At 62.6% G+C, this 26,597-nt stretch overlaps 2 protein-coding genes across 3 annotated transcripts in view; both read right to left on the bottom strand.

Annotated features, from left to right (window-relative positions):
- Positions 1-8,954, bottom strand: part of ATP8B3 (ATPase phospholipid transporting 8B3) — a 70,189-nt gene extending 61,235 nt beyond the window's left edge. The window contains exon 1 of one of the 2 annotated variants that reach the window (XM_075903242.1): positions 8,777-8,954. The gene's annotated coding sequence lies outside the window, so the exon portion shown is untranslated. Of the gene's footprint in view, positions 1-2,389; positions 2,663-8,776 lie in introns of those variants that run through there. The other variant, XM_075903241.1, reaches the window with a different exon arrangement.
- Positions 8,955-12,183: 3,229 nt separating this feature from the next.
- LOC142819047 (diencephalon/mesencephalon homeobox protein 1-B-like) lies at positions 12,184-26,571 on the bottom strand. Its single transcript, XM_075903239.1, has 4 exons — positions 18,482-26,571; positions 14,211-14,377; positions 13,474-13,649; positions 12,184-12,804 (listed from the first exon to the last, which is right to left on the bottom strand). Exons 2-4 carry the CDS (start codon positions 14,356-14,358, stop codon positions 12,412-12,414), a joined length of 717 nt encoding a protein of 238 aa, XP_075759354.1. The 5' UTR covers positions 14,359-14,377; positions 18,482-26,571; the 3' UTR covers positions 12,184-12,411.
- Between the last annotated feature and the right edge of the window lie 26 nt (positions 26,572-26,597).

The following is a 26,597-nucleotide window of genomic DNA, read 5'->3' as shown; positions in this document are numbered from 1 at the left end:
ATGCTGCCACCAAACCCTCAGCGGCGGGGTGTCTTTGGGCCCAGTCTGGGGCTCAGGGGAGGAGGTGACGCCGGTGCACGAGGAAGGGAGCGTGGGCGCTGGCAGGATCTCCGCGCTGTGCCCACCGTAACTGGCGCAGAGACCCAGGGACTCCCGGGGATTCTCCGGCGCGGGAGAAATGAAGTCGCGCGGCTCCTCACTGAGCTTAGTCGAGGCACCTTGAGCGTGTGGCGCTGTTCACGCAGCAGGAAGCAGCAGGAAGCACGCTCTTCCCCCGCCGCCCTTCCTCCGCGTGCAATGGGGGCTACGAAGTTCTCCGGCTCGCCGGCACGTGGCAGGCCAGGCCGTGTGAGTCCGAACTAGCGCTGCTGTGCAGACGTACCCGAGATGCTTCTGCCCACCCCACGCCCTTCCCGTTACCACTCGGCCCTGCTGTTTGCAAAGTCCCTGCACGTTCCCTGAATCACCGGGCCAGAAAATACAAAGAAGAAGCCATCGCTCCCGCTAGGGCGTCTCGCCAGGCAGTCCCTATGGGCTTCACAGGGGATGGCAGGATCTTAATCCCAGCCTTACAGAGAGGGAAACCGAGGCACAAAGTGACATGCCCAGGGTCACCCGGCAGCCTTGTCACAGGGCTAGGACTGGAAGCTGCTCTCAGTGTAGGGCAGTAGCCGCACTGCCTGGCAGGGCACTCCGCCAGCCCTGTATCCCCACGGGCCGCCCCTCCCTGGGAGCTGCCCTGAGGCTCCGGAACCTGCCTCAGCTGTAGGATCTAAAGTGTCCTGAATACCAGCGAGGCAGGAACTGGGAGCCGGCCTGCATCTCAGCGCAGAGGGGAAGAGCCGAGCCACAGGGCAAAGCGCCTTTCATGTCTGCAAAGAACACGGAGCACCTGGGGGCTTGGGGGTTTATGGCTTTGGCCAAAAGTCGTGGCCAGACCTGCCCGGGGGGGGCAACCCACATGCTGTGGGCCCCTGTGGGCCCCACCACATCTCTGTTCCACCCCTTCCCCAAACAATGTCAGGCACAGGGACTGGTGTGGGGCAGCAGCAGGGGTCCCCCACCCACTCAGGTGGGAGCTGAAGCACCCCAGCAACCCACTCCACCCTGCCCAGCTCATGGGAGCAGGGAAGCACAGCCAGTTTGCTCAGGCCCCTGCCACCACCACCACAGTGAGCAGGGGAGTGACCACCACTGCCGCCTGTGCCCCAGCCCTAGGAGGGTTAGTATAGGGCTACACCTCTCTCACTGAGCTGGAAGGAACCTTGAGAGGTCATTAAGTCCAGTCCTCTGCCCTCACAGCAGGACCAAGCACCATCCCAGACTCACCTCACATCCCATCCCTAAATGGCCCCCTCCAGGATTGAACTCACAACCCTGGGGGTAGCAGGCCAATGCTCAAACCACTGCGCTATTCCCCCCAGAGCACAAGCTTGCCCCGACCCATCCTGTGGGCAGGATGCTCTGGGCCTGGCACTTGGCAGCACCGAGGGGGGATAAAAGGGTGGCAGAGCCAGCAATGAGAGCTCTGCCCCCAGCACCGGGGGCCAGGCGTTTCCGGGGGCTTAGCCCTCTCTGTGCCTAGGCTCTCCCTCAGCCCGGGCACACGGCGCTCCCACCGGGACAGCAGCGAGAGATTCGCCAGCTTGCGGGCAACATACGAAGCACCCGCAACGTCGGCGCGAGCTCCCGCCTCGTCCAGACCGTGACTCGCTTCTCCTGCTCCCTGCGCCGACACGCAAGGACAATATTTACCTGGCAACGGATTTAATAACGAGACGGCAAAAACAAGCAAGGAAGCGCGGCACCACCGGGATTTCCTGGCCTCATTTTGCCAGCCGGCCGGTTGTCAGAGACGTGGGGCACGCGAGACAAACCGGACTCCTGCCAGGGCGCGGTGGTCTGGAAAGGCCGCGTGTGCCGACTTCTCCTGGGCAGGGCGGGGGAGGAGCTGTTCAAAGCCTCCCGCCCGGGAACGCACAGAAGGAAAGTCAAGTTGGGTGCGCCGGTACCGCCACGGGCCCCTCGTCACAGACGGTGCCGCTGGGTGGCCGGACAGAGCAGCCGTACCGCGGCGAAGGGAACGGGGGATGATTAGACAGACAGACAGGAGGGGATGGTGGAGATGACGGAGAGACAGACCAACAGACAATGCTACAAAACATCATTGGGGAAGAGCCGCATGTGGCCTGCCAGGACCCTCTGTGATTTTCCAGGAACAAAAGAAGGTTGAGCCGCTCCGTGCTGGAGTCTTACTGGTCCCCACGGCCGGTGACCCAGCCTCCATCTCGCTGCCCCATTCCCCAAAGGCCTCGTTACGCCGCTGGTGGGCGGCAAATCGCAACCGAGCCACGACCGACTCCCTCGCCATCCCGCCCGCCGCTCTTACCCGGCTCCTGGGGCTCAGTGGGGCCTGCTCCGTATCACAGCCCCGCTGCCTCCCGTGTCCTGGAGCCACCTGGAGCCGCTGGCCCCCAGCGCCTTTAAATGCCACGGCACGCAGGAGGGAGGCCGGGCAGGGCGTGCCGGGCTCCTCCCAGCATGGCTGCTCACGCAGAGGCAGCTCCCACGACCTGCCCGGCTTACCGGGCCCCAGAAGTTCAAACCGAACTGTCTCCGTTCCCTGCCCGGGCGGGAGCAGGAAGAGCGAGAGGTTGCGGTAACACCCCACAGACACAGTAAGAACCGCCCCCCCCCCCCGCTCCCTACCCAGACCAGCTCCGCTGGGACATGGGCGTTGTTTTTTCTTTACACAATAGACTTTCCCCGGCTGAATTCAGCCACCTGACGCCAGCAGCCACGGGGGCCAGCCCCTCAGGGCACTGTGCGCAGCCTGACTCTGTGCCACGTCTGTAGAGCGCCACTAGCCAACCCTGCCCCACAGCCAGGCACCCCTCTCCCGCCATAGGCGCCCAGCTGTCCTGATCCAGCCCCTCTGCCTCACCCAGGCTCTTACTATTCACTCAGCAGCAAGCACTGCAGCTGGGCCCAGGCCCCAGGTACTAGGCGCTGTACAAACACAGAAGTTTGCTCCCAAAGAGCTTCCACTCTGAGCGTAGGCAAGAGGCAGCAATTGGCTACGGCAGACAGGCCAGGGAATGGCACCGGGTCATAGCAAGGCAGCTGCGATCCACGTGATAAGCAGTGATCTGTGTTCACTAGGGCCCCTGGCCATTGTCCAGTGCTTGGCAGGCCAGTGGGGAAGGCGGGCGGGTTGGGAGAGGGGTCCCAGGAGTGGCTAGAGGGAGGATAGTGTAGGGGCGGCAAGGAATTTTTATGGCACGCTCCTTCCAGCAGGCACGGCATGGCGTGGGCACTGTGTTCCTAACAGATCTGCTCCAGTGCAAGCAGGAATTCGCCACGGACGGCCTTTGGCCCAGGCTGCCCAGGTTGTCCTACCAGATAATCTCCGGGCCCCGCCTGGCCTTAGCATCTGCACAGTCTTGCCAACCCCAAAAGGCCCCACATGACCCAACATATTGTACAGACCCTGATACCTTTGTAGTAAGTGATTGTTGTGCTAATAACAGCAAGAAACACAATTGGGGTATAATGGGCCGGGACTCGCCGCCACAGCGCCTCCTGCTGGTCACTCGGGGAATTAGCACTTTGGTGCTGGAGCATGTCACCTGCTCCCCGTGTCACCTGCTGCCTTTTCCTACCCTGGCTGCCCCCTCCCCCCCGTCGCCCTAGTAGTCCCAGGCCTTGCCTGGGGCCCTGCAGCCTGGGAGTGAGGTCAGGCCAGAACTGCCCCTGCTCTGCCCTGCCCTGAGTCAGGAAGCCTCCCCCACTCCCCAAACATCAGTCGGTTCCACTGGGGAAGGCGGAGCCCTGCCTTGCCTCCCACGGCAGCTCCGATTGGCTGGTCTTTCCCTCGGGAGCTGGGCAGCGGGGCTGGCAGCCAATCAGAGGGGTTTTCCCGGGGGCGGACTGAAAGTCAGAGAGGGAGATTGGCTCCAGCAGGGGGCAGAGTCCTGTTGCTGGACAGAGTCCGGGGCATGCAGGAGGGACCATGGCTCCACCCACTAGGAAAGATGGTCCAATGGTTACCCTGGCCTAGGACACAGACTCCCCGCGTCACCTGCCAGGTCTGGCTTCCCGGTCTGCCTGCTGTCTGTGGGAGGGGTAACTCCTCCCGCGGGGCAGGGCGGGGAGCAGACGGGCGACGAGCTCCGACGCTGCAGTAACAGGCTGGGAGCAAATGGGAGGCAGCGGGGAGGGGGGGACTTTATCTTTTATAGGACGAAGTCTCTTGGGGAGAGGCCGGCCGGCCAGCTCTTCTCCCAGGAGAAAGGGCCCCTTAGCACCAAGCAAACCAGTCAGGACATACAAACATTAGAACACAGCTCCCTGCCTGCCACCCGCACGGCTCCTATGCACAGGGGTAGCCGGGGGCTCCTCATGCCGCCCCCCACCCCAGCGCCCGCCCCTGCAGCTCCCATTGGCTGGAAGGTCACGGGGAGCTGCGAGGGCAGCGGCTGTGGATGAGGCAGATCACAGAGCCACGGGCTCTACCTGGCATAGGAGCCAGAGGGGGAAACGTGCCCCTGATTCCGGGAGCTGCTTGAAATAAGCACGGCCCAGAGCTTGCAGCCCCGACACCCTCCCTGCACCCCAACCCGCTGCCCCAGTCCTCTTCACACCCCTCGGCTCCAGCCTGGAACCCCCTCCAAAAGCCCTCAGCCCTCATCCCACCCCTTCCCATCCCAACCCAATGCCTCAGCCCAGAGCCACCCCCCCCACACACACACACACCCGGAAAGGGGGCTCGGCTTTGCGGGAGTAGAAAGCTGACACCCTGGGCCTGCTCTCGCTCCATGACAGCCTGGGACATCAAAGGGCGAGGGTGGAGGGACCAGGCTCCCCTGAGGCCCCGGAGAGCTTCTGTCCAACACAGGAAATGCGGGAGGGGACACAGAGGCAGGGTGAGAGGCTACAGCCACACAGGGGCTGTGTCTAGACCGGCCAGTTTTTCCGGAAAATCAGCCGCTTTTCCAGAAAAACTTGCCAACTGTCTACACTGGCCGCTTGAATTTCCACAAGAACACTGACTTCCTACTGTCTGAGATCAGTGCTTCTTGTGGAAATATGATGCTGCTCCCGTTCGGGCAAAAGTCCCTTTTGCGCAAAGTTTTTGTGCAAGAGGGCCAGTGTCGACAGCTCAGATTTGTTTTGCGCAAAAAAGCCCCGATGGCGAAAATGGCGATTGGGGCTTTTTTGTGCAAAAGCGCGTCTAGATTGGCAAAAAGTGCTTTTGTGCAAAAGCGTCCGTGCCAATCTAGACGCTCTTTTCCGCAAATGCTTTTAACGGAAAACTTTTCCGTTAAAAGCATTTCCGGAAAATCCTGCCAGTCTAGACGCAGCCAGGGGGTATTAGCAGAGCTGGGGAGTTAACGTTCCCTTTATTCAGCACTGGTGAGGACACCTCTGGAGTATTGTGTCCGGGTCTGGGCCCCCCACTACAGGAAGGGTGTGGACACAATGGAGAGGGTCCAGTGGGGGGCGACCAAAACGATAAGGGGGCTGGAGCACATGACCTACGAGGAGAGGCTGAGGGATTTGGGTTTGTTCAGTCTGCAGAAGAAGAGTGAGGGGGGATTTGAGAGCAGCCTGCAGCTCCCTGAAGGGGGGTTCCAAAGAGGCTGGAGAGAGGCTGTTCTCAGCAGTGGCAGATGCAGAACGAGGAGCGATGGGCTCAAGTTACAGAGGGGGAGGTCTAGGCTGGATGCTAAGAAAAACTGTTTCCCTAGGTGGGGAGGGGAGCCCTGGGCTGGGTTCCCTAGGGCGGAGGTGGAGTCTCCATCCCTAGAGGTTTTTACGCCCCAGCTTGACAAGGCCCTGGCGGGGCTGACTGAGTTGGGTTGGTCCTGTTTGGGCAGGGGCCGGACTCGACTCCTGAGGTCCCTTCCAGCCCTGGGGTTTTATGATTCCTACTCACAATCTGCAAATCTCATGATTTTTTAAAGCGCCCTCGCAATTTTGGGGCGGGGGGAGTAGATCTGATTCCTGGTTTTTTGGTGCCGGGGGAGGAAGACATAGGCCCAGACTTTTAGCTTTGCCCAGGGGTGCTCCACCCTCCCTCTCCCAGAGGCCCCGCCCCCACTACAGCCCTTCCCCAAGGCTCCGCCCACCTTCCACCTATTCTTGCCCTTGCTCCGCCCCACTCCTCTGAGGCCCCACCCTCTCTCCACCCCCCTTCCTCTAGGCCAGGGTTTCCCAACCTATGGGTCGCGACCCAAATATGGGTCACAATTACATTTCTAAAGGGTCGCCAAGTGTCTCCCCGTCGCTCTGCCCCTCTCCTCCCCCCGGTTTTGAATTGCTTCCTGAACCGTCAGAATGGAAAAGGTTGGGAACTGCTGCTCTAGGCCCTGTTCTGGCTCCCCCTCGTCCTGGCCCTGCCCAGGTCCCCACCTGCCCACCGCTCCCTGCTCTCTGCCCTCCTCCAGCCGCCTCTGGCTGCCTGAACTAAGTCGGTGCCCGAATCGCGAGCCAACCCTTCGCATCCTCGCCCAGGGCCTCCGTGGGCCGCTCTGCAGAGCCGATCTGTGCCGTTCGCCCTGCTCCTGCCGCCTTTGCGTGCGGAGCCCTGGCTGCGGATCAGAAATCTTGTGGGCCGGACAAAGGAACACACACGTAGCGGCTCCCCCAGGGGGAATCCCAGCGGGGGGCAGGGTTGGGGGTGCAAGTCTTGGCAGCACGTGCTGCTGCAGAGAACCTGGGATTGGCAGCAGCAGCGGTGGAAGAGAGGGAATGAACGCAGGGCTGGGGCGCTCTGCAGCAGGAGGAGGCGTGGCTGGAGCACGCTCCCCATTGGTCAGTGACTGCCCCAGCCACATGCACCCTGAGTGCCCTTTAGGGTGGGTGGGGGGCTGAAGCCCCCCCCCATTGCTACCGACCCCGTTTGTGGTTTGCTGTTCCCCGTCCGTCACTGCCGGAGAGCATCCAGCTCCCACCTGGCTGGTGCAGGGAGGGGGCAGAGGAGTGAGTGACCCCCCCACCCAGTGCTCTGCTCTGAGCCCCAGCACACCCCAGCCTGGTTCTTGTACCCCCACACCCAACCAGGCTTCCCTGTAAGCTGAGCGCTTAGGGGGGTGCCCAGGAGACATTCAGATGCCGCCCAGCAGATTAGCAGAGCACCCACAGCCTGTGTTTCTGGTCGTGGTGCACATCTGCACCTGCGTTGGTGCATATAACAAACTTTATTCTGCACATGGGTTAAAATTGCGAGAACATTGCACCCGACCATCTTCCCTTACCCTCCCTATTTCCCCAGCACTGATTCCTGCCCCCCTCCGCACCCCTGCCCTGAGCCCTGAGCGCCCCAACCCCGACTCCTTCATCCCCCACACATACTCAGGCCCCTGACTCCTGCCCTCTCAGCCCCCTGCCTTCCACCCCACCTTTATATTTCTTGCATTTCTTATTGCACCAGCCCGCTACTTCTCCCCCTCCCCCGTGTACAGGCAATACAACAGTACCTGCAACAAAAGGGAAGTTTCTTCCACCCTTGGCCACAGCAGGACACGTGTCTATCAGCCTCAGATGTGAATCATCCCCACAGAGCCACGTGGTCTGCACTGAGGGGTGCCCCACAGGGGCAGCCTGGGAGCCATTGCCCCCCCCCCCCCATACACACACACACTTGTCCCTGGCCATAACAGGGAGCCACAGCGCAGGAGGGGCAAGATGATGGAGCGGAGTGAGCAGGGGGAAGAGGAGGTGCAGGAGAAAGGGCAGCACGGGGGTAGGGGCATCATGGGGAGACGGCCACAGTTCGGGCTCCCACGCCCCCCTGTTTTAAAGAGCTTCCCCCAACTCCCATCAGTGCTTCAAAACTGGACTGACCTAGCTACGGCGCTCAGGGCTGGGACAGATTTCGCATCCGGAGCCCTGGAGCTGGGTCAACCGAACCCCTCGGGGAGAAAGAAAAGCTGCTGCCGATGTAGCCATTGGGGCCAGGGGGCTGGAAACCCCCTTCTGTCGGTGCAGGAGGTATCTCCACCACAGCCGGGCCACGCAGCCCAGCCGGGGCAACGAGCAGGAGCTAAACGGCAAGGGAGGGTCGAAACTTGCGAGATCTCTTGTCACTCGGCCAGCGATGTCGGACGAGCCCCAGGGATTTGGGTGTGGGGGCCACCTCAGCGCTCCCCCCCCCCCCAGTGGCCACACGATTGTTGTCACTGCGACAGTCTCCCGGGGGAGGGTAGTTTTGCTGACTGTGCGGGTGGATTAGGAGCTGGGCTACGAGGTGCTGCCGGGGCAGCTGTGCCGCTGCTTAGAACTCCCTACGCCGGCTCTGGAGCGAGGATTTCAGCCTGGGGCTGCCCCCAAAGGTGCGTGCACATGGGGGGTGCGTGGTACAGGCCCGGCCTGGCCAGCTGGAGTCACTCACACGGCAGCCGAGGGACCAGCCCTTGTCAGCCTGCAGCCCGGTGACTGACCCACGTCCAAATCCCTGGGGCTCGTCAGACAGAGGGGACCGGACCCGAAGGGGGAGCCTGACCCGGCCTGTGCCACTCGTGAGCCGTTCCCGTCGCCCCCAGCCCTGCTCTGCCACTGCCAACTCCAGCTTTGCAGGTTTGGGCCGGGGCTCGAGCCAAACCGATTCTTCTTTCTCCTCCGGCCCGTCCAGGGTCTGAGCCCCCCAGGCGCCTGCCTGGCCACACGTCTGGAGCTGGAAACCACCCCCAGGCCCAGCTCCGCTTCCTCCTGCCTCTCCCTCCTGGGCTTGGGGCTGTCACTGCCCCCCCTCCAAGGCTCTGCCTCTACTTACCGCCCTCACCACATCCCACGCCTGCGAGCGGATGGCGGGTCCTTCGATCCTGTTCGCGCTCCGGCTCTGGAGTCCTGCTTGGCCTAATGTGGAGAAGCCCTTCCACCCATCTCCTGAGCCATCCCACTCTCCTCCCCGGGACCGGGTTAGTCAGACAGCACCTTCCAGGCTTCCGACACCCATAAGCGCATCACTAGGAACCTGCCTGGCAAGTTCCCTGCCAGCTGGGCGAAATCCCTGCCAGGACACCCGGCCCCGGCACCCAGCCAGCTGCTCCGTCTTCCGGCCGCATCCCTGTGCCATTGACGTTCCAGCTGCCTCCTCCCTCCTGGTTCCCTCGCTCCCCTGGCCCAAGGCGGGTTCCTCAGGCGGACGTGACCCCTCTGGGGCAGTTGACCCCCCAAATCCCAGCAACCTCCAGGCTGGAGCAGCTGGCCCCTGGCAGCAAAACTGGCCCTGGGAGATTCCAGCCCAGCTGATTCACCCCAGCGGGTGAGGATTAGTTGGCACGTGGGTGGAGTGCGGAGGAGCCTGCCAGAGGGAGTCAGGCTGTGACTGAGCATTGGCAGCGCCTGGGCCCTTTCGTCAGCGCTCGGGAGCACCAGGGTTCCCTGCTCCTGCTTCCCCCGGGGGCAGGGCGGCCCAGCCCGGGCAGGAAGCTCCCAGGATGAACCCAACTGCAGAGTCAAGCAGAGAACCAGGCGTCCGGCCACCCGGCGCCCTCCAGCCACCACGGCACGCCAGGCTCTGCCTGTCACACCCCAGCACTCGCTGCATCGCCCTCGGAGGGGGCCAGAGAAACTGGGCGAGGCGCCGAGAAGCAACGCAGCCGGCTGGTTCTCTGCCTGTGCCCACCGCCCCCGCGTGCCGGGTGGGTGCCACGGGGCGGCGCTGCCAGGGGCCAGACGGGCGAGGGCGCTTGGCCACGGGGCTGAGACGCTGCCCCAGAGGTGGGATGCGCCTGCCCAGACAGGCTCCTTCATGCCGAGGCCACCATCACCCCCTGCTGGCACATCACGAACTAGCCAGCGAACCCCGGGGCCCGGCCGACGCTCTCCCTGCAGGGCCCCCGCACCGTGACCAGCCCCCGCCTGGAGAAATCCCACCTGGGCTTTTACAACACACGGGCAGCCTCGTCTAGGGCTGGAGCAAGCCACTGTCAGGGCGCCCGGGCTCTAGTCCCAGTGGGAGAGGGCAGCGTGGGCTAGTGGTTAAAGCAGGGACACCACCTGGCTGCCTCCCATCAGGTCCGAGAGCCCCCGGGGAGGTCTTGAGCGGGTCTTGGCTCTGCTCAGCACGCAGCCCAGTCCGTGGTGCCCGAGAACTCTGGGGACAGGACCGCATGGCCTCTGACGAGGGCCTTTCTGCCCGCGCCCGTGGCACAATGGTACTGAGAGGCCCGAGAGAGGTGTAATCGCAGCCGGGGGCCAGGCCTGACTGTGTGTGCAGGGGCGTGCGTTGCACGGGCGGCCCTGGTGCAAACAGTGCTTTGGGGCTGCCGAGACAGTCCGCACTGCTCGGACCCAATCTGCCCAGTCCTAGCTCCCGGAGACCCGCCCTGGGGCCAGAGGGGGCTTTCGAATCAGACAGAACAGCCCAGTTAACACCCGGGGTCACATTTCCCACACGTGGGCTGAACTCCGGACCCTCCTGAGCTGTTTGCCTTTGACATCTGGGGGCCAGCACCTCCCCCGCTGCTGGCGGCAGGCCCAGAACATGCACACACCCACGTGCAAACAGGCATTTGCACATGCAAGCCATGGTGACAGCGGCTTGCTCGAGGGATGAAGCTGGCCTGCTCCAGTGTGCTGGCTGAAGGCAGCATTGCCTAGTGGATGCTGCATGAGGGGCTCTGACGCAGGAGGCCTGGCACCTTTTCCTGGTCCTGCTGCTTGGCAGGGTGATGAGAGGCCCGTCCCTTCCTCACTCCGGGCCTTAATTTCCCCTCCCACCCTTTGTCAGTCTTGTCACATTAGCCACGGTGATTACCCTGCACCCCCAATGCCCTCTCCCCCCACACACCAAGCCATGAGTGGAACAGGCCCCGCCGCGTCCCCAGCTCTCCGGAAAACCCTCTCCATGTCCCTCCGCCGCCTGTAGCCACCCAACCTGGCATGGCTGGTTCATTGGGGGGGAGGTCACGTACCTGCAGCATCCCCCGTGGAGCCCAGTCTGGTGGGTGGGGACCCGCCAGGGGAGGGAAGGCTGGCGGCTCACCCCCCTCCCAGCACATCAGCTGCTCTGGAGCGACTGCCCGATGCCCCACCCGGAGGCTGATGAGCGACCGTGCTCCGGGACCTGGGCAGCGCCTGGCATCCAGCCTCAGACGGAGGAGCCAGCGGGGCCCAACACCCGTCCCAGGGGGAACCAGCTGCCCCCAGACCCAGCAGCACACCCTGCCCAGCGTTGGGGACCCCCTGCTGGGGTCCAGCCCGCAGCCTCTGCTCAGACAGCCCTGGGCAGGGGGCCCCAGCGGGGAGTAGCTTTCACCCCCTTCAGGCCCCCATCCTAGGGGCTGCACAGATCATGAGAAATGGGGGGATCCCTGGCTGGGGGCCCCTCTCACCTCCCCCTGGGCCTGGTGATGCTGGTTCCACCCGCACCTCCGGCCTCTGCTCCGAGATGGAGCCATGGCCTCGGCACCCCTCCCCAGCCTCCCCAGGGGCATGCAGGCCCCCACCCCCCAACTCCAGCTGGCCTAAGCTGCCCCCCCTTTCGCCCGCTCCTGTCGGCCCAGCGCTCCCAGGAGCCTCCAGGAACGATTCCTCCGGGACCGTCTCTCTGGGCAACCGGTTGATGTAACGAGGCCGTAACCGTTGTCCGGGCTCCACTCCCGGGACTGCAGGCTGGGCCTTGCCTGGTTTCCCTCCATCCTACCCCCGCTGGGTCACCTGCTGAGCCCTCCACCTGCGTATGCCCGCCCCCTGGTGGAGAGAACCGGGCCTGCTGCCCCGTGTGTCAGAGGCACCGGCCAGCCGGGGACTGGAGCCGCCAGCCCACGGCAGCTGCGTGGCAGGGAGCGAAGGAGAACTAGGATCGTCCCCCCAGGGGGAGGGGGAACTTCCCTCCTCCCTCCACCTCCCAAACAGGTTCCCCTCCCTGCAACTCGCTGGCCGGATCCCGCCCCCCCACTCTGGGATCTTCAGGGTCTCTGGCCTCCCCCATCTCTTTGCTCAGGCGCTGCCCCCCTGCCCCCCAGCCAACAGCAGCGCAGGGTGCCTGGCTGCCCACAAATGCTCCAGCGGCAGGGCCAGAGCGGCCTGTGCCTGTTCCCCTGGGGCCAGAGCAACCCCAGTGCCCAGGACCCACCCTCCCGAGCCGTGGGGCGCCCGTGCGGCCTGGCGCCCGGCTGCCGGGAACCGACGAGCGCGGGGACGGGAAGGACCATGGGAGGCAGGCGGGTGGGGCTGGCAAACCCATTTTATTGTGGCGCACGGAGCGTCTCTGCTAACCGCCCGCCCCCGCCCTCTGCCAGCCTGGAGGGCTCTGAGCCCAGCTGCCCCACAGCTGACGGGCTCCAGCCCCGGCGGTGTTCACACAAGTGCCACAACGCTGCTGGGGCTCAGCCCTGTCGACGGGGGGCTCCCAGGTTTCAGGCAGGTCGGGCGGGCCCGGGATCGGGGGCAGGGTGGGAGCTAGGTGAGTCTGAGCGTCCCTCCTGCGCGGGGACCCTGCCCAGCCGGCCAGTAGGGCGGGAAAGGGAGCGCGAGCGCTGGCAGGGGGCTCCGTCTCAGGTCGCTCCTCTGCCCGGCGAGGCCCCCACCGTTGAGTGCCGCCCCCAAGCACGTCCCACCCGGGGGCCAGATCCCGGGTGCTGGGGAAGGCAGCACCCCGCCGCCCAGGGCTTTCTTCGCCGCGGCCCGGCGATGCTCTGCCCCCGCTGTGCCGGCCACGGGCCACAGCCGGGGCCGCAGCAGGGAGGTTGCTGCTGCGGCGCCTTCTGGCCCCCCAGGGCTCGCGGCCTCCCCCTGGTCCGGCTGCTGGCGCTGGCCCTTGCGGAACTTGGCTCGGCGGTTTTTGAACCACACCTGGCAGGGGAGGAGCCAAAGGGGTGACAGTGACTCAGCCTGGCCAGCACCAGGCATGTGCCCCCCCCCCACACGCTTGCTGGGGCTCTCTGCCCTCTCGAGGGTGGCACCGACCCACCCAGAGGCAAGACGGACACATGGGTCCCTGCCCAACACAATCTATAGGGGAAATGCAGGCCAGCTCCATGGGGCGGGGGAGGCAGAGGGAATGCTGGGATTGCCCCCACTGCCTGGCTCTCCCCCCACCCAGGGCTCAAGCATGCACCCTGCTGACCTCTGCCTCTGGTACCACTGGGTGCAGCAGCACCCGGGGGTGCAGGAAGCATGTGGGCCAGGGTGCAGCGCAGGGCCTCCTGTGAGCTGAGCGCTTGGGCAGAGTCAAAGGCTGCACAGCTGATTAGCAGAGAGCCCACAGCTGCCAACAGGTGTTTCTACTGGTGGTGCACATCCACACATGCCTCAGTGCACATCACAAAATGTATTCCGCACATGGGTGGGATCCCTGGCGCTGAGCAGAGAGCTCTCACCTCGCCTGGGCACAAAAGGGTAAATTCCAGCAGGAGCCAGACCCCCTCCCACCCAGCTGGCCTGGAAGCCACTGGCAAGTCCCTCCCCCACCCACAGCCCAGCGGTAGCCTGGGGCAGGGAGCGGGGCGCTCACTGGGTTACCTGGACCCGGGCCTCGGGCAGGTTGACGAGCGCAGCCAGCCGCTCCCTGGTCACCGCGTCGGGATAGTGGGTTCTCTCGAAGGCTCTCTCAAGCGCTTCCAGCTGGTGGCCGGTGAACGCCGTGCGGCTCCGGCGCTGCTTCTGGGGGAGCCCGTAGCGCACTTCCAGCAGGAGCTCTGGGGAGCCAGGAACGGGGATGAAAGAACGGAAATCGGCTGGGGGTGGGGGCTGCCTTGCCACAGACACATAGTCCCAGGGCATCTAAAGCACGGCAGCATGCCGGGTACCACGCCCCCGTCACGGCTAGGCAGCCACCTCTGGGGTGGGGCAGGGCAGCTGTCTCACAGCCCACAGCAACGCCGCATGGGCCCGGGCCGCTGGGCTGGCTCAGACCCTGGGGCCAGCAGCACGTCTTCGCCCAGTGGTCTAGCGGCCAGCCCGGCCCCCCCAGAGCAAAGCCTGTGGCGCTTTGGTGGCTGCCTACCAATGTCCAGTGAGAGACCTGCCCTCTGGCTCCGGGGGAGCTCCCTGTCCAGTGCACAGCTGTGACCCCCTCCAGGATAGCCCCTATGTGATGGCATCATGGCCTCGGGGCCTGGCCCAGCATCCTTGGGGCACAGCCTCACCGGCCCCCATCCCGGTGGGGAGTGAGGCGCTCATGGCCTTTGCACAGCCCCGAGCCAGGCCCCGCCCCCCAAGCCAACCCCCACCCCCCGGCTCCTCGCCCCACGACCTACCTGCCAGTCCATCCCCCGCGCTCACGGCAGGCAGGGCCAGCGCGGGCGGCAGCTGGAAGGGCCTAGCCAGCTGCTGGTGCAGGCTGTAGAGCAGGGAGAGGGGGGTCATGGAGCCGGGGGGGGGAGCGCCCCCACTGAGGCAGTACATGGAGGGGCCCCGCAGAATCCTGGGAAACAAAAAGCAGCTTTAGAAACAGTCACGGTAGAGAGGGCAGTTCGACTGCTCCTAGGGAGGTGGGGAGCAGCTGGGGTTTCAGCCTGGGCATGGGGGGGGAGCAGCTGGGGTTTCACCTGGGCATGGGGGGGGAGCAGCTGGGGTTACGCCCTGGGGTTGGGGGGAGGAACTGGGGTCACGGCCTGGGCAGGGGGGGAGCAGCTGGGGTTACGGCCTGGGGTTGGGGGGGAGGAACTGGGGTCACGGCCTGGGCAGGGGGGGAGCAGCTGGGGTTACGGCCTGGGGCGGAGGGGGAGGAACTGGGGTTACTGCTGTGGGGGGACCTGGGGTTACAGCCCGGGGGCGGCTGTGTCCCACAGGGAGAGGGAGCGAGCAAGCTAGTGATTTCCTAACACAAAGATTTGGGCAGCACAGTTGTTTGGTCTTTGTATTCTGGTTGTGAGGAGAGGCCTCGCCCTCAGGGAGCTGGCACAACCGGCAGGAGGGGAAACTGAGGCAGAGTGAGGCGATGATTTACCCCAGGTCACCCAGCAGGTGACAGGTCATGCATCCCCACATTTTTTCTCCCCCTCCCCCTCGCACTCGGTGTCTGTACCCACCATCCCCACAGACACCCCCTCACGTGGCCACACACACGGGCCCCTCACCGTGCCCCTGCGCCTGCCGAGCCCGCGGCTAGGGTTGCCAGGTGGCCAGTATTCTAAAGGACAGTCTGGTATTTGCGCTCTTTGTGTGGTAAAAAAAATCAGAGAATACCGGACACGTGCCATGTGCCATGTGCAATGTGTGTGCAATGTGCGATGTGCGATGTGCGACGTGCCATGTGCGATGTGCCATGTGCGACGTGCGACGTGCAATGTGCGATGTGCAGTGTGCGATGTGTGTGCAATGTGCGACGTGCGACGTGCGATGTGCGATGTGCAAAGTGCGACGTGCGACGTGCGATGTGCGGTGTGCAAAGTGCGACGTGCGATGTGCGGTGTGCGATGTGCGGTGTGCAGTGTGCAATGTGCGACGTGCAATGTGCGATGTGCAGTGTGCGATGTGTGTGCAATGTGTGACGTGCGACGTGCGACGTGCGACGTGCGATGTGCAAAGTGCGACGTGCGATGTGCGGTGTGCGATGTGCAGTGTGCAATGTGCGACGTGCAATGTGCGATGTGCAGTGTGCGATGTGCGGTGTGCGGTGTGCAATGTGCGACGTGCAATGTGCGATGTGCGGTGTGCGATGTGCGGTGTGCAGTGTGCAATGTGCGACGTGCAATGTGCAATGTGCAGTGTGCGATGTGCGGTGTGCGGTGTGCAATGTGCGGTGTGCGGTGTGCAATGTGCGACGTGCGATGTGCGATGTGCAGTGTGCAATGTGCGACGTGCAATGTGCGATGTGCAGTGTGCGATGTGCGGTGTGCGGTGTGCAATGTGCGACGTGCAATGTGCGATGTGCGGTGTGCGATGTGTGGTGTGCAGTGTGCAATGTGCGACGTGCAATGTGCGATGTGCAGTGTGCGATGTGCGATGTCCGGTGTTCTCTGATTTTTCCGGCTGCGCACCGGACGGAAGCCTGGCGGGGGCGGGGGGAGCAGCTGGGAGTCCGCCCCCACCAGGCTTCTGCGCAATCACAGGCTCCCAGCGGCGATGTGGCCCCGCCTCCCGGCCTGGCCATGCCTGGGAGTCCCAGCGGGGGGGGGGTTGCGATCGCCGTTCTTATTATCCCGCATTCCTTTTTTTTTTTTTTTTTTTTTTGTGCTCCGCCAAAACATACCGCCTCCCCCATGCAGGCCCCACCCCTCCCCACTCCACCCTTCCCCAAGCTCCGCCCCTGCCCCCCCAGCAACATGGTCTGGGGGTTGCCAGATGGTTGAAACAAAAATACCAAACGCTCCCTCCCCCCCTCAAAAAAAAAACACGGGGAAAAAATTCTGTTGAAGGGAAAAAAGGGGGGGGGGGAAACAAAGTTGTTGAGCAAAAAAAAAAAGGACTCCAAGGACTTATGAAGCCTTGGGGAGCCAGGTCAGCATGGGGGCTGGGTTCGGGCGGGGCCGGGCGCTGAGTGTTTGGAGGGTTGCCAGGTGCCCGGCATTTTCGCCTCCTGGCCGGGGAAAAATTCAGAAAATCCTGGAAATCTGAGGTGTCCGGTCTTCTCTGAATTTTTTTACCAGACAGGAGGCAAAAATACCAGACTGTCGGGGTGAATACCGGACACCTGGCAACCCTAGTTACGGGGGCTGGGGGGTGGCGAGAGCTGGAGCAGCCAGGCAGCCTGCTCCAACCCACTGTGTCCCCTCCCCCACTGCTGTGCCCCACTTCTCTGCGGTGGTGGGAAGCGGGGTGCAGCGGGCTGGGGGAGGGGGCATGGTGGGGTGAAGCAGGCTGCTGGGCTGCTCCAGCTCTCGCCACCCACATGGTGAGGGGGGGGCCCTGCTACTGTCTCACCGGGGCCCCATAATCCCCCAGTCCCTCCCGTCCATAGGACAGTTGGGGTAGCCATTGTGGGGCTCCCAAAAGCGCAGGGCCTGGGGCAGCCACCCCGATTCACCCTACAGTAGCACGTCTGTGAGACCCAGCTCCGGGGCCTGAGGTGTATTGGGTGGTGGAGATCGATCTTGTTGTTATAGTAACTGACTTAGGTCACTAGGGCTCAGCCCAGCCACACCGGTTGGTTCTAGTTAGTTCTGGGTTATGAAATAAAATGGACGCTTGCAACTGCTCCAGCTCTCTGTGCTCCCACTGATTTCTTCCTCAGCTGTGGAACTCCACCCGGTGTAAGACCTCCCGCCGGGCCGGAGCCTGGGCTCCGAGGCCTGTTTTTAGGTCCCTCACAGGAGCCCAAATCGGGTGACCTGGGCTCGGAGCCGCGGCGCCGCAGGGGGCCACTGCAGGGTTGACGGACCCAGGGCGGCTGAGCTCCGCGATCAGCGCTGGAGAGATGCATTTTCAGCACCACAAAACGGGTGGCAGCTTTGAGGCCAGGCAGCGGCAGCCCGAGTCCCCACCCTCCCGTGGGCCGAATTCCCCCCTGCGTGAATTAGGGAGGGTGGAAAATCTGTCCCAGGGAGGAATCATTTTCCATCCGAAAAAGCAGGGATGTCAAAGTCTAAACGGAGGGGGGAACGTCTCGGATTGGACGGTTTTGCCGGGGAACATGGAAACGAATCGTTTCAGCCCCGTTCTGGCGATCGGAGGTCTGGGCGACTTGCACTTAGACGTGTCTGTTAGATGAAAACATGGACGTGGCCTGACACTAGCAGTGCAGAGGCCGCTTTCCCTGTCATTTCCATACGACGCACGACGTGGCGGCGTTTCCACGTTATCGAGAGGAAACGGCCCCTTGGGTCCAAATCCACATTTTGATTTTTATTTTTTGGAATTTCCCTTCTGCTGAACGTTTTGATTTTTCTTCCCGATTCAGAATTTTCCCGCCGGCTTCCTGCTACCGTTGAACGGCCGCGTGGAGAAAACGCTGCCCTTCCCTTTGCCCCTCCGGGCCCTGAGGCCAGTCTGGTTGTGCAGGCCAGCGCCGTGCGAGGGCCAAGCGTCACCTGTTCTGCTCTGGCAGCTTTCACGCCCGCCTTGCACTGCGGTGACTGCACACGGCGGCCAGCGACAGGCACGCCTCTCTGAGCCCCGGTGGGTCAGGACAAAAGGGGACCAGCCGAGCTGTGGGGGGAGGGCTGGAATAGCAGGGGATGCGGGTCAGAGGGAGGGTACGAGCAGACGGGTGGGGACCAGGGCTGGCATGGCTGGGGTCGGTGGACAGGGTCAAAGGGCGGAGTGGGGGAAGGGAGGCTCGTGCTGGCTTTCCCCACCCCATGCTTGTATCTCGCCAGTGCACTCCAACCCCCCCTCCGGGAGCACCCACCTCCCCCACACTGCTCACTTGCCTTTCGGCACACGGGCTGCTTTGTTTTCCACCCTCCCCCCCGCAGAGGGGAGCCAGGCCCGTGAGACGCGCACCGCCCCCGGGCATGGGGTTGGCAGCTCTCATTCTGGTCGCATCTCCCTGGGGCTGCCTGCTTCCCGGGGGCTCTGCTGACGGCAGCACCCCAGGGACCCCCCGAAATCCCAGCTAAATCCGGCCCCCCGCAGGCGCTCTCACCTCTCCCGACCTGCCCGGGAAGGACGTCGGCCTCCTCTTCTCCCCACGCCAGAGGCCCCAGGGCTGTGGGAACCTCAGCCAGACTTCTCCCCACTTCTCTGCCCTGCGCTATTTAAAAGCGAGCAGCCTGTGCCCCCCTCTGCCCGGGCAGCCGCAGCCAATGGGGCTTGGGGAAGTCTCAGGCCAGATGAGGGATTTGGTTTTCTTCTCCAAAGGGAATTGCACTGGTGTCTAAGCTGGGCTCAGCTCACAGGGGTCCCATTATTCCCCATTCAGGCTGTGGATTAGACGCGGGCAGGGGTGGAAGAATGCAGGGGGTTGGGCTGCTGCCCCCTCCCCACCCCACCATGCTCTCCCTCCTCCCCCAGCCTCTTCCTGGTTCGGCCGTTCAACAGACAGCAGGTGGCGTTGCCTAGTGAATGGGGCAGCCAAGGACTCCTGGGCTCTCATCCACTGGCCCCCAGGGTGACCTCGAGCAAATCACTTCCCCTCCCGATCCCACACACCCCCGTGCCTCAGTTTACCCAGCTGTGGCAAGGGTGTGGGGCAGGGAGCTCATGCCGCACTGTGCAGAGGGCTGACAGCCTTCCCGGATGTGCTGGGGAGAGAGAGACATGAAAAGCTGCCCCCAGCCTACATGAGTGACCCTACAATAACACACCAATGCACCCCCAATCACCTGGGGGCAGGGGCGGGGGGATGCCAAATACCTTGACAACCCCTCCCCCCCCGGTGCCCTTTGGAGCTGCCCACGCGTCTGGCATGGCCACAGCCACTTGGGCCACTCTCGGTTCCTGCTCACCCGCACTCACACAGCTGGCCCACGGTGGCCATCCAGGGAGCTGCTTTCTCCCGCGACCGCTCTGGTCCATTCTGCCAGCCGCTCTTTGGCTGTCAGAGCAAATTAGCTTGGAGCTAAATCATCATTTAGCTGATCCCCTGCTTGACAATCTCCTGGTCTTTAGTGAGAGGTGGGATTAGGGGCCGCGGAGCCTTTGTCCGCCAGACACCCTGGGGGATTAGCAAAGATTTGCTGTTTCAAACGGGGTGGGGGGAGAGCAGGGTTCCCTCCCAATTTCAACCCTTCTTCTGACAACGGCCAGTGCTCAGAGGGCGTGAACAGAACAGGGAACCACCAAGAACTCCATCTCCTGTCGCCCGTTCCCAGCCTCTGACAAACAGGCTATGGGAACCATTCCTTCCCCTCCTGGCTAATAGCCATTGATGGATCTAACCTCCATGAATTTATCTAGCTCTTTTTTAAGCCCGGTTAAAGTCCTGACCTTCACAACATCCTGTGGCAAGGAGTTCCACAGGTTGACAGTGCGCTGCATGAAGAAAATCTTCCTTTTGTTTTAAGCCTGCTACCTATTAATTTAATTTGATGACTCCTAGTTCTTGTGTTATGAGACGGAGTAAATTGCACTTCCTTGTTGATTTTCTCCACACCCGTCCTGATTTTATAGACCTCAACCATATCCCCATTAGACATCTCTGAAAAGTCTCTTATTTAATCTCGCCCCATATGGAAGCCGTCCCATCCGCCTCATTGTTTCTGTTGCCCTTTTCCAATTCCAATGCATCTTCGCCTGAACACAGCACCCAGCACCAGTTGCTGGAGAGGAAGGTGCAATAACTCGGCAGTGATGGGGTAACCCGCCGCCCAGGGAATGTCCCCCACTCCCTGGTACTAAGGGTCATCTTAAAAGAGACCATAGGCGTGTGAGAGCATCCCCTGTGCTGTTCTGTGTGGTACCCTCCGCATCACCGCATGCAAACACCTCCAGGGGCTGGGAAGCAGGGAGGTATTAACCCCGCTTTACTGAGGGAAACTGAGGCACGGGGCAGCTTGAGTGACTTGCCCCTGGCCACAGGAATCTGTGACAGAACCAGGGATAGAAAAATAATGATGATAATCACTCTCAGGCTGCAGCCCGGTGCCTGCAGGGGTCAGGAAGGAATGTCATCCCCCTCCTCCCCCAAGAGGCACATTTAGCAAGCTGTATTCTGGGTCTTCTTTCACCTTCCTCTGCAGCACCACAGATCAGCCACTGCTGCAGATGGGATCCCAGGGGGGTGCCCCATGTGTTGCAGTGGGACACAGAATCCACTTTCTCGTCGCTGGGCGGCCCAGGGCAGGGAAGGAATTTCCTGCAGGTCGGTTTGGCAGGGAGCGTGGAAATGCTCTGGTCTGACTTTGCGGGGAACCGCTGCCCACGAAGGGCCAGAGCGAGAAGTCAGCCGGGGCAGGGTGGGCTCGAAGGAGCTCGGCCGGCGGCGAGGAGGGACAGCAGATGTGCCGGGGGCTGCCAATCGATGGGAGAATGGGCCATGACACTCTGGTGTCGCTCCGTGAAGAGCTTACGCTCGCCGCCGCGCAGGCCAGAGCAGCTTTCTCGGCAGCCCCCCAATTCCTGATCAATACTTTCCCCTCTCCCCCGCCCCGTCTGTCGCTCTCCCTCCCCGGCGCGAGCGGGGCCCCTTCCAGCCCCTCGCACTTCTGAAGGGCCTGGACAAAACGAGCCGAAGGCGTTTTAAAGCCGGGATCGATCATCCCCGCTCACCTCTGACCCCGCGAGCCGGTTGGCTCTATGGAATGAGGTCAGCTGCACAGACGCCCTGTGAAAGCCGCACGGCGGGGCCCTGGCGTCACGCTGAGCCAGCATTCGCCGGGAGAGCACCACACAAGGCTGGCGAAGATGAAGAGTCCCCTCCCCCAGCGCCTGCCTCCTGGACTGGCTCCCTCCGAGAGGGCATGAAACAAACCACCAAGCCCAGCTTTCTGGGCCCTGGGAGAAACAAGGTCCCCACCTCTGATGGCGCAACCCTAGAGGTGACTCCCTGGTTCTGTCACAGATTCCTGTGACCAGGGACAAGCCACTCAAGCTGCCCCGTGCCTCAGTTTCCCTCAGTAAAGCGGGGTTAATACTTCCCTGCCTCCCAGGACGGGCTACGCAACTCAGCCCCGGGAGGTGTTTGCATGCGGTGATGCCCAGCCAAATGTTTGCAAATATTCTCTGATTTGATCCACTCATGAACCCAATAGGGCCCCCGTTTCGCTGGGGCGGGGGACAGACACCCAGAAAGGACGGACCCGCTCACCTCAATCAGCTGGCCATGGAGGTTACGTCCCTCAATGGCTATTAGGCAGGATGGGTCAGGAATGGTGTCCCAGGCCGGGTGGAGATGGATGCAGGAGAGAGATGGCTTGATCGTTACCTGTTCGATTCCCTCCCTGGCCACGGCGGGCAGACAGGACGCTGGGCTGGATGGACCTTTGGTCTGACCCAGCCTGGCCGTTCTTCTGCCAGCCCCAATCTCCCAGCGCTCCGGAGATCCAGGGAAGGCAGGTTTGCGCCCTCCAGTATCAGGAGGGGAGCGCCCCAAGATTCGGCCCCAAAGGGACCAGCAGCAACTGCTTGAGCTAACGTGGCATCTAGTGAGGGGCACCCCAGTGTTAGCTGCTAGGGGCAAAGGGCCAGCCTGGGATCAGCCCCCAGTCCAGGCATCAGAGGGTCCGTGTGTGTCTCTCACACCCTCTGCTGCAGGCGACCCCGGCCGATGGCTAGAGACATGCGTGGGTACAACATTCGCATCCGCGTCCGTAGTAACGAGCGGCGAGCTCGGCACTGACACCCGTGGCCGTGGATTCCCAGGGCTCTACCGAGGGCTGCTCTGGGGCGAGCGACCACGCGAGGAGCAGGACGAGAGGAACCGGGGCTGTTTGCTGGCCAGCGAGTGAGGAGCTGCGGGGACACAGCGGGCGGGCGTTGAGCAGCCCTGTCCCCACTGGGCACTTCAAGAGGAGGCGCAGAGTGGGAACCAGAGTTCCCCTGGTCCTTTTCGGTGCACCCACTGGGCCGAGGCAGCCTGTGCTGCAGCCGAGGAGAGCGCCGGCCGTCTGGCCGCTCCTTGGCTCGCCAGGGTCGGATCGTGTGTGGTACCGATCCCCCCGCTGGGATTGCCAGCACCTCGGAGCCTTTGCCGTGTTCACCCTCACCCCGGCAGAGAGCAGGCCAATGATGGGGGCACTGAGAGGCCAGGAGACTTGACCAAGGCTCCCCAGACATCAGTGGCGGAGCAGGGCTTTGACCTCTCCCCAGCCCCTAGCTTTCCGGGGACACACGCAGCAGCTCGGCCGCTGCTGGAGTCAGCGACACGTGGGCACCTCACACTTTGGAAACTCTTCCCGCTAGACCCGCTCTGCCAGCACGTCCGTTAATTCAGAGCAGCGTTAATTCGGAGTCACCGACGTCCGGCCGGGACCGAGAGCGGCAGGCGGTGGCTGCGAAACGGCAGCGTCCTGCTCCGACTCCTGCGGCCCTCGTTGCGCTCTTCCTTCCACCCCCAGCCGGGCAGACCGCGCCCATGGCCGCGCTAAGCTCTGGCCACGGGAGCTACGCAATGGACACACTTGGTTCGACTTGCACCCTGCTGCGCTGACGCGCCCGGGGCGATTAAGCAGGCGGCTGAAGCGTTCCGGTACCGTCATCCCGGGGAGGGGGTCACGACACCCCCAGACCCGATTTCTCTTGGGTAAGGGCACCGGCCCCTTCGACAGTGGGCCAGTCTCCCCCCACGACATCCAGCCACCCCCCGTCCGTGACAGCCCTGTGGACACGGGATCCCAGTGGCACGAATCGGCCAGTAACGAGCTTACGCTGGGAAAGGAGCGAACGACAGGCTGGAATCAGGCTCAGCCCCCGATCGATACGCTGCACACGGCGAGGCGCCGGGCCGCGGCACCCCACGGCGAGCCAGCACCACAGGACAAAGGGGTGGGCGGTTAACACCACGGCCTCCCGATCAGCCGCATTGATCAGCTCCGTCACCTCTGACCTCGCAGGGCGCCCTGATGCCATAATCAGCTGGCACAGAGACCGGGGACAAAGGCTCCCCGTCCAAATCCCTTCTCCGAGCCCCTGCCCTGCGTGCTCAGCCTGGTACTGCTGCTTGGTTCAGAGCGAGGTAGGTTGCTCTTGTGGTTAAGCCCCAATTCCCAGCTCTGACACAGACTCACCGCGTGACCTCGGGTAAGTCTCTTCATCTCTGCCCCCTGCAAAATGGGAAGAACAAGCCTTCCGTGATCTCAAGTCTCTGTGGGGCAGGGCCAATGTTCCCTCTAATATTTTTTCATTCCGTGCACAGAATAAATTTTGTCACGTGCACCGAGGCATGTGCAGATGTGCACCACCAATAGACACACAAGCTGCCAGCTGTGGGCACTCTGCTAATCCACTGGGCAGTATTTGAATCGCTCTTGGGCAGCCGCCCAAGTGCCCAGCTTACAGGGAGCCCCAGGCAGGGCCCAGCTCTCCTCGGCATCGGTAAAGCACCTTTCGAAGAGGCTGCCCTCTGGGCTGCGGCCACATGCGATCAGTTATTCTGCAGGTGACTTGAAAAAGGGGAGTAAAGAACCGCCGGGCCTAGGACTTTATTCTTCAGAAGGCACCACCCACCGACCCCTGAGGATTTCTGCTGCTGCTTGTTGAACTCCAGAACAGCAGGGACGGCAGGTCTGACCTCCCTGGCTCTGCGGAAGGGCTCACTGAAGGCCCCAGAAATATGCAGCGGGGGAGCTTTCTCAGATCCTCACTGAAGCGAGGGGGGGGCTGGATGTTTAACAGGGACCGCTGCTCCCAACAGCTGCACAGGCAGCCAGCGAAGGGCTGACAGCAGTGAGAGAAATCCCTCCCTCTCTTCCCCACCCCCCTCAATTGGGTTTTGCTTTAACAACCCAGCTGCAGCTGATCCAATGCACAGGGCAGACCAGCCTTGTGACCTGGAGGTTTTTCTAAGGGCTCTGTTCTAGGCGTTATTGAGAGGCCCGGGCTGTGCAGATCATCAAACTAAGTGACTCCACGGGGTCCCTTCTGGGCTGAGCATCTTGGGATGGATCATCCTAGCCGCAAACGGAGCCATTCCTGGAACTCCCGAGGCCTGGACGGAAGGTCCTGATCCCCGCAGGTGACAAGACAGGGAGCTGCAGCATGGAAAGCCCCAGCCTCTGTCTTTGAGCTAACAGCAGTAGAAGGCTGTTTTCTCTCTACCACAAGAGGGTGACCCCTTCCCCCTAGGCCCAATGTCTCATATAAAGCAGCAAAAAAGGGCAGAGACGGGTTTTGTGGGTCCCCTGTCACCCTGACCGACCCGCTGTCACCCCAGGGACACCACTTTAGTTTCACACCTCGGTGGGCAAGCCCCCTTCCATAGGGGCAGCAGCAAACCACTGGGCTTCTGCTGAGGAGAGCCGGAGAGGTCCGTGCCAGCCCTCACATCTCCGGCAGCCCACCCAGGCTGCCGTGAAGAGGCACAGGGGAGGGCTGGGTCTGACGGTGACCTGTGCCTTTTACATCTCCCTAAGTAACCGGTGATATTCCCAGAGCCATACCAAGCAGTTAAATCAAACCCATTGCTGGTGAGGTCATCTAATGGCGGATTATTTTTAATTTGAACTTTTTGCCTGAACCTTTTTCCTGTGCTGACTCAGCCTCCCCCCTCATGTTCCTCCCCCACTTGGGAAATTGATGGGGCAGGGGTAAGGGAGCATGAGCAAGCGTCTAGAACAGCACAGGGGGCTCAAGGCACCGAGGGGCAGGGCTGCGGTCTAGGAGTTAAGCGTGGACGGCCGGACGCCTGGGTTCTGGCCCCTGTATTGCCCATGGCTTAAAGAGGCAGAATTCCTGGCTGTCTGGGGGGAGACACGGGGCTGTGGGACCCTGCATACGGACGCTTAAATCCCTTTGGCTTTGACGCTGCAGGGCCTGGTGACGGACGGAGCATCTGAGGTGATGCAGGAGTCCGATGCGAGGGCAGCACTGAGCTCCCGCCTGCCTGTAGCCACGGAGCAGGACAGCAGCAGGGGCCCGTGAGCTGAGCGCTTGTGCGGCCGCCCAGTTGACGAGCAGTGCCCACGGCGAGGCTGGCTGTTTCTATGGGTGGTGCACATTGGCACACGCCTTGGTGCACATAAGTTATTCCCCAGATGGATGGAAGTCGTCAGAGGGAACAGTGGACACAGCAACACTCCCATTAATACAGGACCCCAGCCCTGCACCCCAGGGTGAAGCTCATACAAGGGGGGAGTCTGAGGGGGAGGGCAGCGGCACCCCACTTCCCAACAAGCTCCTCTGCTGAGCTCCACTAGGCCCATCACACCCACAGATCTCAGAGCACTGGGCCCTCAGGCCACGCCCCTTAACCAGTGAAACCGCCGACCCTGCCTCCCACCACTGAGCCAGGGCCCTTCCCAAACATCCCTCAGGCCTAGGACTGCAAGGGACCGCGGGGCGCCAGCCAGCCCATCCCCGACAGGCAATTGTCAAACCGGCTCTTCACGATCTCCCAGTGCGGGAGAATCCACAGCAGCCCTAGGCCAGGAGGGTAAGTTTTCTCCCTCCTCCTCCTCACACCCTTTTAGGTCCTTGAACACGGTGTATCAGGCCCCCCTCGGGCTCCTCTTTCCAGTCTAAACAAACCCGTTGTTTTCAATCTCCCCTCCCTGGCCACGTTCTCTAGACCTTCCCGCACAGTGGTTGCTCCTTTCTGGCTTGTCCTCCAATGTGACCACGTCTTGCCTGAAACCACCCCCTCCCTCATGCACATGGAGCCAGGCTAGGACAGGACCGGGCGTGGAAGGAACCCAGGATGGGGGGGGGGGGAAGAGGAGATCAAAAAGCCCAGCTTCCCTGCACGTGTAAAAGCCACGGCTCTTTGTAGGACAGTGGCAGGGCAGCAGCCAAACGACATTCCTGCTGAAACAGGCGCCAGTCACCGGTGCCCTGGCCCATCTCTGTAGTTTGCCTAATGCTTTGGGGTGGTCAGTCAACACTAACTTCACTTTCTCCCTTCAGCAAGAATGTAATCCAAGTCCCAGCAGTGTGCGGGGCGAGGGCCTCTCTGCTCAGTACATTTAGCCAATGGCCTGGGTGAGACTTTACCCCCGTGTCGCTCTTAGGCAGAGCAATACCTGCTGGGGTCCTACCCGCCCGGGGCTGGAAGGGCATCACCTGCCATGACAGAAGCTATCCAAATACCGCAGTGCCACCCACGTGACCCCGAGCAACCCGGGAATGCGCCAGAGGAAAAGTTCAACAAGTGGGGGCGTGGGAGGGGG

This window comes from Pelodiscus sinensis, chromosome 19 (assembly GCF_049634645.1).
Source record: "Pelodiscus sinensis isolate JC-2024 chromosome 19, ASM4963464v1, whole genome shotgun sequence".
Lineage (NCBI taxonomy): Eukaryota > Metazoa > Chordata > Testudines > Trionychidae > Pelodiscus > Pelodiscus sinensis.
Note: the sequence above shows the minus strand (reverse complement) of the source record. Positions and strands in the feature narration are given on the sequence as shown.

Bases quoted from the DNA above. Each gene is read 5' to 3' on its own strand.
- LOC142819047 (XM_075903239.1), bottom strand. From the start codon at position 14,358: ATGTACTGCCTCAGTGGGGGCGCTCCCCCCCCCGGCTCCATGACCCCC. The intron at 13,650-14,210 runs GTAGGTCGTGGG...CTGGCTCCCCAG, and splicing joins CGCGGGGGATGGACTGGCAG to AGCTCCTGCTGGAAGTGCGC. The intron at 12,805-13,473 runs GTAACCCAGTGA...CTCCCCTGCCAG, and splicing joins TGCCCGAGGCCCGGGTCCAG to GTGTGGTTCAAAAACCGCCG.